Source organism: Phyllostomus hastatus, unplaced genomic scaffold (genome assembly GCF_019186645.2).
Source record: "Phyllostomus hastatus isolate PE091 unplaced genomic scaffold, TTU_PhHast_1.1 phas_scaffold_501, whole genome shotgun sequence".
Lineage (NCBI taxonomy): Eukaryota > Metazoa > Chordata > Mammalia > Chiroptera > Phyllostomidae > Phyllostomus > Phyllostomus hastatus.
In genome coordinates this window covers 46,909,176-46,922,013 of record NW_025334033.1, presented here as the reverse complement: position 1 = coordinate 46,922,013, position 12,838 = coordinate 46,909,176, and the positions used below count along the sequence as shown (strand labels likewise).

The 12,838-nt window shown below is 40.4% G+C and overlaps 1 protein-coding gene across 4 annotated transcripts in view; it reads right to left on the bottom strand.

Moving 5' to 3' along the window:
* Positions 1-12,838, bottom strand: part of EXD2 (exonuclease 3'-5' domain containing 2) — a 41,129-nt gene that overhangs the window by 6,290 nt on the left and 22,001 nt on the right. For all 4 annotated transcript variants that reach the window (XM_045823139.1, XM_045823141.1, XM_045823140.1 and 1 more), the window contains 3 exons: positions 10,638-10,894; positions 5,130-5,256; positions 570-901 (listed from right to left, as the gene is read on the bottom strand). In XM_045823139.1, coding sequence (XP_045679095.1) covers positions 570-901; positions 5,130-5,256; positions 10,638-10,894 — 716 coding nt within the window. The remainder of the gene's footprint in view (positions 1-569; positions 902-5,129; positions 5,257-10,637; positions 10,895-12,838) is intronic.

Below are 12,838 nucleotides of genomic sequence, written 5' to 3'. Positions count from 1 at the left end.
GATCCAATTCCTAAAGGCACTTTGCCACAGGGACCAAACTTCCGCTCCAAAGTACTAATTAGTCGTCTTTCTGCCACAAAGGCATAAATTCTCCTTGGCTAGACAGTAACATTGACTTAGAGCTGGATGCCATTCTAAATAGTAAAACACCAAATGAACAAGAAATCATAGCATGCATTTCTCCTGAAAACTATGAGGCACATCATGGCACTCATTTTCACAGCTATTCTGAAGCAAGAAGGAATAATAATTATATCCTCATGGAGAAAGTCAAATTTGACCTTGAGGTCAAACTGGGCTCAGTGACAAAGCTAGGTTAAACTTTCCTCATTTCCACTCCAACTGCCCAATAATGAAGAAGTAAAAGGGGAGTAGGCGAAAAATACACAAATAAATCAAAGGATAGCTCCAAATGTCCTTGAAGGAAAGGAAGAATTATTAACCTGTGGAGAACCTTTGCTTTGTTTTCTTACCCACAAGCCTTCTCCCAGCCCAAGGTGAGACATTGCATCCCTTTTGCGGGAGGTTAGGCCTCTGACTCTTTGCTAGACAGGGAAGAAGTCAGTTACCTGGCAGAATAGCCCACCCCCAGGGGCTTTCTTTTATGTTTTCTGGGGTCTCTCCCTTGGTGGCTGCCTGGCACCGTTACATCGGTCTTAGACTTCTTATTTCTTGACTTCTGCTGAGTTTCCGTTGCTTCCCCATTAACCTCTTCTCCCAATCTGCTAATTCCTTTGCTTCGGAATGGGATGTCTACTACATCCTGGCATTTCTCCAAGACCTTTCTCCAGCCAATGAGGTCATCACTTTCTTCTAGAGTTGAATTCCTAGAGAAAGGGTATCCAAGAAGATGGAGAAAGAGAGCCACTGAGATCTGGGCATCCCTGGCAGCATAAATTACCTGAAGAGAAAAGTCAGAGATCAGTGGAATCTGGAAGGCAAACCAGAAAAAGCAACTTTAAAGTTGTCACAAAGATATAAACAACTTTTAGGTCTAATTCAAGATATACAATAACCGAGGCACAGTGTACTTCTTAAAAACTTTTTATTATGAAAAATTTAAACCATACGAAAGCAAATGGAATAGTGTAATGAATCCTCACGTTCCCTATTTTTTAAAAGATTTTATTTATTTATTTTAAGAGAGGGAAGGGAGGGAGAAAGAGAGAGAGAGAAACATCCATGTGCAGTTGCTGGGGGCTGTGGCCTGCAACCCAGGCATGTACCCTGACTGGGAATCCAACCTGCGATGCTTTGGTTCACAGCCCACACTCAATTCACTGCACTACACCAGCCAGGCCATTCCTTATGTTTTAACTAAAGTAGTTAAAATGATGACTTACTTTTTCCTCAACTGAGGACATTTTTTTCATTGTTTTTAGAAAGAAAGAAAGGGAAAGTGAGAAATATCGATGCAAGATGGATCGCTTGGTTGCCTCCTGTAGGTGCCCTGACCACGAATCAAACCCACAACCTTTTGGTTATGGGATAATGCTCCCAACCAAGTGAGCTACACTGGCCAGGGCAATAATGACTCACTTTAAATGCTCAAAAATCCTAATCTATATAAATCAGTGAAGTTTCTATCTGCTACCAAACCTGCTGGAGAGATTTTTTCCCAAGCCTGGGATAGGGTAGTTACTACAGGTCTGCAACTAGTATGTGAACTTCACTTTGGGGATGATGATCATCTAGAATAGCTGAGACAAACGTTCATTAAGAGGTCTGTGTGACTACAGTGAAGTTCACTGTCATTCTGATTAGAAAGATGTTGAAAACAAGGAAAACAAAAGGCTTCAAACATAGGCCTCAAATCCAAATCACAAGGCCCATTTCTGGAATTTATTTAATAGTGATAAGTCATTCTCCCAACAGGTCACAAGAAACCTGGTCATAAAGAAAAGTAGTCAAAGCTATATATAATTAATAGCTTATCTCAACAAAGGCTATAAAGACTTCCAGATTTCTTTTATTTTTAAAGATTTTATTTATTTTTAGAGAGAGGGAAAGGGAGGGAGAAAGAGAGAGAAACATCGATGTGCAAGAATATACCAATTGGTCGCCTCTTGCATACCCCCAACTATGGACCTGACCCCACATCCCAGGCATGTGCCCTGACTGGGAATCGAACTTGTGACCTTTCAGTTTACAGGGCAGCACTCAATCCACAGGGTTGATTCTTTTAATAACCTTAATATCCAAGCTTGGCAAATGGTATTATTAGTAAGGATTTTTTTTAGTGCTTCTAGAATAAAAGAAGTATGGGTAAAATTTTCCACCTAGACCCAACAACAGTCCACACAACTATCAGCAAGTTGTCTGCCATAGGAAAAGCGTGTGCTTGAATGTGAAAAGTTCAGGGTGCTTTCTAACAAATTATTTTCAAGTAGAAAAAAAAAAAACTAAACAGGCACTTGTGACAAATAGTATCAGAACAACTGAATATCCACATGCAAAAGAATGAAGCAGGACCCCTACCTCACATCACACACAAAAATGAATGCAAAACGGAGCATAAACCTAAGTATAAGAGCTCAAACATAAGACTCTTAGAAGAAAACATAGGAGTAAATGTTCATGACCTTGGGTTAGGCAATAAATTCTTAGATATGATACCAAAAGCATAACTGATTTTAAAAAATGAGTAACTGGACCTCATCAAAACTAAAAACTTTCATGCTTCGAAAAACTCCACCAAACCTAGGTGTTGGTGGGGGGGCGGGGGGGATGGGAAGTGACTGCTAATGGGTATGGTGTTTCTTTTTGGGGAGATGAAAATGTTCTAAAAGTAAATTTTGATTTACAGTTACGGTTACACAACTCTGTAAATATACTAAGATCCATTGACTTGTATACCTTAAATGGGTGAATTTGACTGTATGTGAATTACATTTCAGTAAAACTATTAAGAGGAAGGAAGTAAAGAAGGAATGAATAAGAAACCAAGGCACAAAGAAGTAACTTAGGGTCATGGCAAATCAGAAACGGCTGTAGAAAACAAATACACGTAATTCGATTCCAGAACTGCCTCACAGGATAATATTAACTTTAAGATACTAACTGTTGAACTACTGCTAAGTCTTTCCATTATCAACATCTGGGAAGAATAAACAAGTGGTAGCTGACTTGGCAACCAAGAGAAGGCTGAAAACTTAAGCCTATAGGAGATAGTAAGCCAAAAATTAAAAATAAAATTAATTTGAACCACAAAGAAGGGCAAAGCATAAGGAACAGGGGGCAGCAGGTGTCTGTGAAAGCAAGGATGTAAGAGGGGTGAAAACAGGAGGATGAGGTGAAAGTCTCCACAGAAAACACAAACCCAAGGCCTCTTCACACCCCAGGGCCAATTACTCCTTCTCTAGCCCAAAAGAGTAAAGGGTTTGTAGAACCAAAACTAAAATGGAGTCACTTATGTCAGGAACAAAATGGGCTGGCCAAGGCAGGCACATTAAAGAAAACAAAACTTCAGCTCACATAAATTGCAGGAATTTATAACTCTCCTCAGAAATCAGCAGAGGACGCCAGCCAATCCCCCAAATGCCAAGTCTGTTCACACCGTCTTTGGGGTTCCCTGTTCCTCTCTCAGCTACCCTCATCCAAATTAGGAAGAAGACCACTGGGCAACCAATCAGCTGAAAAAGCTGAATAACTTCCTCATTTACCCAATAAAAACCCACGAGCTACGCACAACTCGTTGCTCCTGTAGCCTCGAACTTCCTAGCTTGCATGTTGAAACCCTTACAATAAACTTATCTTTCTGCTTTGTTGTAATCAATGGTATCATATCTGGTTTGACAAGATTAAGTCATATAATGGCTAAATCACAGAGGCTCTGGACCTAGTATTACGAGGCATGCTAGATGCTGGAGGTACACGTCACCCGGAAAATGGAGCTGTGAGAACATCTACATTTTGAATGGTGGCACTAGCAGCACCCGTCCCCACTCAGCAGCTGGAATACATGCTGTGGGTGTACACACTGGGTAGAAACTAGAAGACTCATCTCTGGAGAAACTGAGTAGCCTGTGAGAAAAGTCTTCTAGTTACTGACATTTGATTGCAATCTCTAGTTACTAGTGGAGTAATAAAACCCACTAGTCCAAAAGCCCTGGCCATGTGCTGTGCTGTCAATCCATTTTTTTAAATGTCAAATTTAAATAATGTTGAGTTGGCCAAAAAGTTCGTTTGTTTTTTTTCTATAAGATGGTTCTAGTTGTGCTTAGTTGTGTTGAACTTCATTTTAAACAATTTTGTTAGACTATCTTGTGACAGCTGTCATATCAGCATGCATTTAAAAACAAATAAAAATTAGTAAATTTTTGTATAGCCATTTTAATACTGAAGATGAAAGATAATATGCAACATTTTTGATGTCTTATGTTTTATTATTTCAAGAAAGGTAAAAACACAACTGAAACGCAAAAAGGGATTTATACAGTTTATGGAGAAGGTGCTGTGACTGATCAAATGTTGTCAAAGTGGTTTGTGAAGTTCTGTGCTGGAGATTTCTCACTGGACAACACTCCACGGTCAGGCAGACCACTTGAAGTTGATAATGACCAAATCGAGACATTAAGAGAGAGGGGGAAAAGGTATAGAGAATAAGTAACATAGAATGTAGGTTGAAAATAGACAGGGGGAGGGCAAGAATAGTACGGGAAATGTAGAAGCTAAAGATCTTATAAGTATGACACGTGGACATGAACTAAAGGGGGGGAACGTGGGTGGGAGAGGGGGTGCAGGGTGGAGGGGAGTGAAGGGGGGAAATGGGACAACTGTAATAGCATAATCAATAAAATATATTAAAAAAAAGAAAACAATCAACATTCTATCATGAGGGAGATAGCCAAATACTCAAAATATCCAAATCAATAGTTATTGCTGAAAATGAAAAATGTGTGTTTTATTTTATGAAAAAAAATCATACGGACTTTTTGGTCAACCCGGTATTTTCTGCATTTTCTAACATTTCATTAAGCATTATTATCTTGGGTATCATCAGACAAGGCATCTATTTTAAGGCATTTCTGCCCATTACTTGTAACTTATTTGAGAATTAGAATTTTAAAAACAATTATAGTTCACGAGCAGTGACTCTTCCATCCTTCAGCCACTCGGATAAGAAGTACCTGGTCCTCTGTAAGATCCTCAGCATCCCAGTTGCTGCAACGAAGTACAAGGGACTTGTCGAGGGGAAATTTCAAAACAGTCTCAGCAAGTGATTTCAGGCTGAGCCCATTACAGAGCAAATTGTTTCTATAAAACATAAATAAAATCACATATCAAAAATGGGCAAAGGATGAGAACAGGCAAATCAAAAATATATACATATAAATAAATGGCCAATAAACAGATGATAGATATTCAATCTCATTAGTCCGCAAATAAAATTAAAATAATACACAATTTTTTAAATTTATTAGATTGCAAAGATTTAAAATAACTATTTACTATTTGTAGAGCATGAAGAATCATACAGTCTAACCTAAAATTTGTGAACTTTACATTTTTACAATCTTTATAAAAAACAGTTTAACAATAAACAGCAATGAAAATATTGATCATGAAAATTCTGATTCCTAGCCAGGCAGCTCAGTTGGTTACAGCGTCATCCCAATAGGCCAAGGTTGTGGGTTCTACACGCAGTCAGAGCAATACAAAAAGCAACCAATGAATGAATAAATAAGTGGAACAACAAATCGATGTCTGTCTGTCTGTCTCTCTCCCTTCCTCTTTCTCACTAAAATCAATCAATTAAAAAAAAGAGAGAAAGAAAAGTCCTGACCAATGTGGCTCAGTTGGTTGGGGCATCATCCCATAGACTGAAAGGCCACAGGTTTGATTCCTGGGCAGGGCACATGCCTAGGTTGCAGGTTCGGTCCCCAGTCGGGGTGTGTGTAAGAGAATGATCAATATTCCTCTCCCTCTCTCTAAAATCAATAAACATGTGCTTGGGTGAGGATAAAAAAAGAAAGTTCTGATTCAACAATTCTACTTTTAGAAATTAAGCCTAAGGACAAATGTACATAAAACAGTCTCCATTACAGCACTATTTAAAGCAGCAAAGAATTGGGAACAAGCTAAATGTCCATTAGTAGAAGACTTGGTTAAATAGCCATGCAATTAAATTCCACACAGCTATTAAAAATAAGAATGTGGACCTATCTATATTGATGTGAAAAGATATGCATGAGTATTAGTTAAGCAAAAGAGAATGTGAAGGAAAGCACACATTGTGGTCCCTTTATGTTATCACACATACTACGTAATACATGTTTGGATGTGATTTCAGGTGTGTGATCACAGAGAGGGAAAAAAGATAACTAGAAAGAAATTAATCAAACGTTAGTGATATCATCTCTGGTTGTGGGATTTGGGATGATTATATTTCCTCTTCCTATTTGTCTGAGTTGGCTACTGTTCGTGTGTTACTTTCAAATTTGAAAAAAAAGATAAGGCTATCTTCATTGAGGGGGTGAAAATGCAATAAAACTGAGGAACCTTTCTGCTCTTCAAACACTTTCTGATTAACATAGCTGCAGGGTGGTAAAAAAAAGTTAATTGGTCCCAGGATTGGAGATTCCAAGCAAGAGGTAACTGTGAAATTAAGAACAAGTCTGCCCAAGAAAGCAAAGGATGAGCTCAATTTCTGGTTTCCAAGAGCTAGACTAGAAGTTTTAGAGCAGGAAGCTTGGAGGTGGAGGTTCACGTCAGTGTTGAGACATGCAGGATTCTCTCATGTACTGTAGGAAATGAGATCATTAAAATGATGAAGAAAAGGAAGTTTTTCCTTACAAAAACAAGCAATAAAGTGAGGGATTTCATCCCCCCTGAGAGAAGTACTGCCTAAAAAGAAAAAAAGGTCCAGACACACTTAAGTAAAATACGTAAGGTCTGGGATTTGGGAGAGACATAAAACTTTCTTTTGTTTATGAGAAATTAGAAAAGTAATAAACGCTTACTATTTAAAACTGAGACAACAGATCAGTACAGCGGGGGGACGGTGACAGCCCTCCACCCCACGCTCCCACGCCTCAGCAGCATGACTCTGAACAGGGCGTTCTCTATGCACAGTAAGTGAAGACAGGTAGGTGGAGGGGTGGTTACATAGTTTTATGATATTTGTTTTGTCTCTTGCTCTGCAACTTGCTCTATCACTCAATGTATCAGAGACTACCTTTCATGATGCCAAGTATAAATGTAATCACTACCTTCACTGAAGGACAGTACAGTACTTACTTTTTAGATATTTAATTCTCTTTAGATCATTAGTCTTTTTTCTTTTTTTTTACGATTTTATTTATTTTTAGAGAGGGGAAGAGAAGGAGAAAGAGAGGGAGAGAAACACTAATGTATGGTTGCCTCTCACACACCCCCTACTGGGGACCTGGCCCACAACCCAGGCTTGTGCCCTGACTGGGAATCGAACCTGTGACCCTCATTAGTCTTTTTAGAACATCATATTTGGACCCTGACCAGCGTGGCTCAGTGCTTCAGCATTGTCCCACAAAGCAAAAGATCGCTGGTCCAATCCCTGGTTGGGGCACTTGCCTGCCTTGTAGTCCCGGTCCCCTATTAGAGTCCGTGCAAGAGGCAATCAATTAGTTTCTCTCACACATCGATGTTTCTCCCCCTCTCTTTTTCCCTCCCTTTACCTCGCTCTGAAAATAAATACATGAAGTGTCATATTTGGGAAGGTTTCACATTTCTTGATGACAAATAAAACAAAAGATGCCACCTTTGCCACTTCAAAGCTTTACTAGGAAAGATTCCAAAATCATATACTACAGTCTCTATAATAAATTATCTTCAGTTAACATATAAGACAAATGTAAAAAGTATGAAGAAGACAGTATAATCTCCCCCCCAAAAATGTGCTCCTCCCTGAAGTCAACTAAAAGTAACAACTTCTTCAGGCAAACATCAGGAATGCCATATAGTTAACAGTGCTAAGTATAATTCTTGCACTAGAATATCACTTTTTTTTTTTTAACACACGTCTCCAACCAGGGACCCAGCCCACAACCCAGGATGTACCCTGACCAGGAACCAAACCAGTGACCTTTAGGTTCACAGGCTGGCACTCCATCTACTGAGCCACACCAGCCAGGGCTAGAGTGTCACATTTTTTTATATTATAGTATCAAATTTTTTTTTAGTACTAGAGTGCTTGATAATACAATAATTTTTAAATTTAATGAAATTTCATGAACACTGAAAGGTCTGATAAGTGTTTCATTTTTATTTCTAGAAAAGTTCATGCATGGTAATATGCAGCTTTGGCCCAATTCTTATTCTGACACTTGGCCATTCTTCATGTAGTCAAACAGAATTCAGAGCACTACTAATTTCCATAGATCCATAGAGCGGACTGTAACTGCATAGAAAGAGACCTGGAAAAACAAACCAATCATATAATGATCCTACAAAAACTGGGGGTGACGGTAATAGTTAAAATTTACACAGCATTCTCTGTATTTCAAACACTATTTCTAAGTTCTTTACATGGTTTATCTCATCTAATCCTCACACCAGTCCTCGGAGGCGGGAACATTATGAACTATACTTCACAGGTGAGGGAACAGAGGAACAGTGAGGTTCGGAAACTTGCCAAAGGCCACGCAGCTGGTCAGTGGCAGTGCTGGAACCCGGACCCACACACGCTGTTCCTGAGTCAGCCCTCAGCCCCTGCACACACCGCCTCCAGCGACAGAGCAACTGCGGGCACCTCCGGGAGGCGGTGCCAAGGGGGGGAGGGCCTGACGGAAGGCAGCTTCTGCTGTGACATTCCAAACATTTTTACAGTTCACAATTTTTTACAGTAAATATTTTAATGTACTCCTTGAAAAAAACTGATATTTATTTATGAGAATTTTATTTACATAAGCCAAACTACAAAGCTACAATAAAATTCCATTTTATACTAAAAAACTACGGAAAAAAAAAAAATCTATGCTGGTCTACGACCAGCACAGATTTCAATCAGGCCTTCTTTTAGTTTATCAAATCCTCCAAACTTTTTTTTTAACCCTCACTCAAGGATGTGCTTTTAGAGAGAGGAGAAGGCAGCGAGGGAGGAGAGAAAGAGAGAGAGAAACATCTCTTGGTTGCTGCCTGTACACACCCTGCCCAGGGACCAAACCCACAACCCTGTGGTACATGGAACAATGCTCCAACCAACTGAGCCATCCTGCCAGGGCCAAATGGTTTTTTTTTTGTTGTTGTTTATTGATTTGAGAGAGAGAGAAAGTGAGAGAGAGACATCAACTTGTTGTTCTACTTATTCGCACATTCACTGGTTGATTCTTTTTTTTTCTTTTTTTTAGAGAGGGAAGGGAGGGAGATAGAGAGAGAGAGAAACATCAATGTGTGGTTGCTGGGGGTCATGGCCTGCAACCCAGGCATGTACCCTGACTGGGAATCGAACCTGTGACACTTTGGTTCGCAGCTCGCACTCAATCCACTGAGCTATGCCAGCCAGGACCCACTGGTTGATTCTTTATGTGCCCTGACCAAGGATCAAACCAGCAACCTTGGTGTATCGGGATGATGCTCTAACCAACTGAGCTACCTGTCCAGGGCCACAAATCCTCCAAACGTTTAATATCAGTGTCATCTAGGGCAAGGGGTGTGACCATTTCAGTCCACATAATAAAAATGAGGACCTTTATATATATACAAGAAAAGGTCATTGCAACTCCTTAGAAAAATTTAGAATAGAATTAACATAGAAATAGAATTCTAAGGGAAACAAAAATCCCTCTTCCTCCCAGTAAAGGATTAAAGCTACCATCATTTTGGCCTAATGCAGGGTTTCCAAACTCGCATGCTTCAGGATACATCTCGGTCACAATGGGAAAAGCGGGGCCTCAGGCAAGTTGAACAGAGCATGCTCATCTCAAGGGGACAGGGCTACCGGCCAGCTGTTGCCGTCTAGAACTACTGACCTAGTAAAGGCAAATCATCAAAGTTTTCCAGAGAAGTCAGAAATACAGTTTTTTACATTAAATATTCTGCATCTAAACTAAATTTTCCAAAACACCATATGGAGAAAACAAAAATAAAAGTAATCAGTGGCCCTCATTTAGCCAGTGGGGCCATTAGTTTATAAACTGTAGCTTATGGAGAGAGTATATTAAATGTTTCATTTACAAAGACCAATTCTAGCCCTGGCTGGGTGGCTCAGTTAGTTGGAGCATCGTCCTATACACCAAAAGGCTGCGGGTTCAGTCCCTAGTCAGGGCGCATACCTGGGTTGTGGGTTCAATCCCTGGTCACAGTGCGTGTGAGAGGCAACTGATCAATGATTCTTCTCTTTCATATCAATGTTTCTCTCGCTGCCTTTCCCTTCCTCTCTCTCTCTAAAATCAATCAACATATCCTCAGGTGAGGATTAAAAAAAAAAAGAATACTTTTATAAATAAAAATAGAAGTAAAAATAAAAAGACCAATTCTAATTAACTAAAGTTTTCTCAGAAGTTGGAATATTTCCTCACAAACTCAATAGGCATCTCGGAAGCCTCTAGGCTTGTAGTGAATTGTAGATGCTTCATTATTAACTTTTGTTCATCTACAAATCTTGCTACAGTATCTGCCCCACAGCTACAAGAACCCCAGAACATTCGTACAAACCATACCTCTGCCTCACGGCTAGGTATCGGAGGTCCAGGCACCCTTTAACAACAAGGCCATAATCCTGCAGAAGCTTGCTGGCATCTTCTGAACATCCTACTCCAACTTTTAAAATACTGCCATCTGCCAAAATATTCAATAGTGTTTTTGGTAGTGTTCTTCCGCCACAGATCAGCTTGGGCAAGCGAACCAAGACACAGAAGCCACTTGGGGAGGCCATCTGAAGGAGTGACAGAGGACTGGCTTTGCCTTCCAAATTCACCTGCAACAGAGGGAAAAACAGGGCCACAGTTCACACCCTAGCATGGTACCAAGTCGAACGTGATGCTGTGGCAAAAAAAGTCTGAGTGGAACATCCCTAACTGCCCAAAGCTGACCGGATTTCAGTTCAAAGCTAAGGATCAGCGTAGACTAAGAAATGCGATGGACTCCGTGAAGCAGCAACTGAAACGAAGGTCACGGAGGGCCCAAACTCCAGAGCCGGAAACATGAGCGGCCCGTAAATAGGGACCAGCTGACGCAGAAGAGACCAGGACACGCAGTGGCACAGCCATGTGAACCATGCCGGTTGTGGCCCTGGCAGGTGGTTCGGTTGTTTGTCTTTCTCCCTTCCCCTTTCTCTAAAAAAAAAAAAAGAATCAGTGAACATATCCTCAGGAGAGGACTCACAAAAATGAAGAAGAAACACACTGGTTTTAAAAGGCTAATAACGATGACAAGAAAAAGGCTCAGGAGCAGAGTGCCAGACAATAAACATACTCCTTCCACCATCTGGACTCTCTGACACGCGTGCTAGTTAGTGACTGGACTCATTTACCTCGTCATAAAGTCTTATTTCTAAAAAGGGGTAGGCAATACAACACTAATATAAATAAGTGGTACCTGTCATTAGAATAAGGCCTGGCAGTACAAAATACTTTCCCAGCATTTTATGGCCACAAATGTTAGTCACACAAGAAAAAAATACATATACTGAGCATAAGCTAAAATCCTTAGACCTTAAGAGATGAAAATAACTTTGTATATTAACTAGTCTAGTTTTAATCTTTTTTTTTAATTTTCTGTTCTTTTTAAAAGAAAATCCTCACCCTAGGATATGTTTATTGATTTTAGAGAGAAAGGAAGGGAGAGAGAGGGAGAACATCGATGAGAGAGAGACACATGGATCGGCTGCCTCTCCTACACACCCCGACCAAGGACCAAACCCACAACCTAGGTATGTACCCTGACCAGAAAGCGAAACTGACAACTCTTGGTGTATAGGATGACACTCCAACCAACTGAACCACCAGGCCAGGGCTAATTTTAGTATTCAATTACAGTTTACAGACAATATTATTCTGTATTAGTTTTAGGAGTACAGTTCTAATCTTTTCGAGATAATAGATAAGTTAGAGAAAATGCTAAAAGCTTTTCTCTAACTTATCTAAGGAAGCTAAGGAAGTTATCCTCAGAAATTTCTACATACAAAATTGACATTAGGTAAAGGTTCCCTATAAGGTACCCAATAAATCCCAATCCTCACTTTCAAAAAGAAGAAATTTAAGCCCAATTTAAGGTCAAGCAGTTCGCTTATACATGGAGAGAGAATGGCAAAGTCAGGACTAGAACCTAAACTTCCCAATCTCTAGAACAGTATTTTTCAACTAAGACTGACTTTGCACGCGCGCGCGCGCACACACACACACACACACACACACACACCCAGTACGTTCGGCAACGTTTGGAGAAATGCTGGTGTCACAACCTGGGGGCGAGGGCACCGGTGACTCGAAGCCAGAATGCTGACAAACATCGTGCCTCGTACAGGATCGCCCCCCACAACAACAGATCATCGGCCCAGAACGTTAGCAGTGGAGAGCCCTGCGCCAGGCAACTCGGTTCTCTCACGACCGCAGTGCCAGTGTGCTAGGCACTGCACCACGCGCCTTAGGGTATGAAGTTGTGTAAGAGAGGGAACCTGCCTTATGGATTACAACCTCTTAGGTAGAGTACAACACACGCAAGCTTACACCCTTAGAAACTGCACGGTAAACACCAAAGGAGTGGCTTAAACAAAATGTTACATGTAATCCAGGGAGGGATATTTTATTGTTGAGGTGAACAGTATCACAGAGAAGAAACAACCAGGATCTCAAAGAACTGCTGTTAAAAGCAAAATCCAGGAAGGCCTTTGCCCTCAACTTCAATGCTAAGTAAACCATGG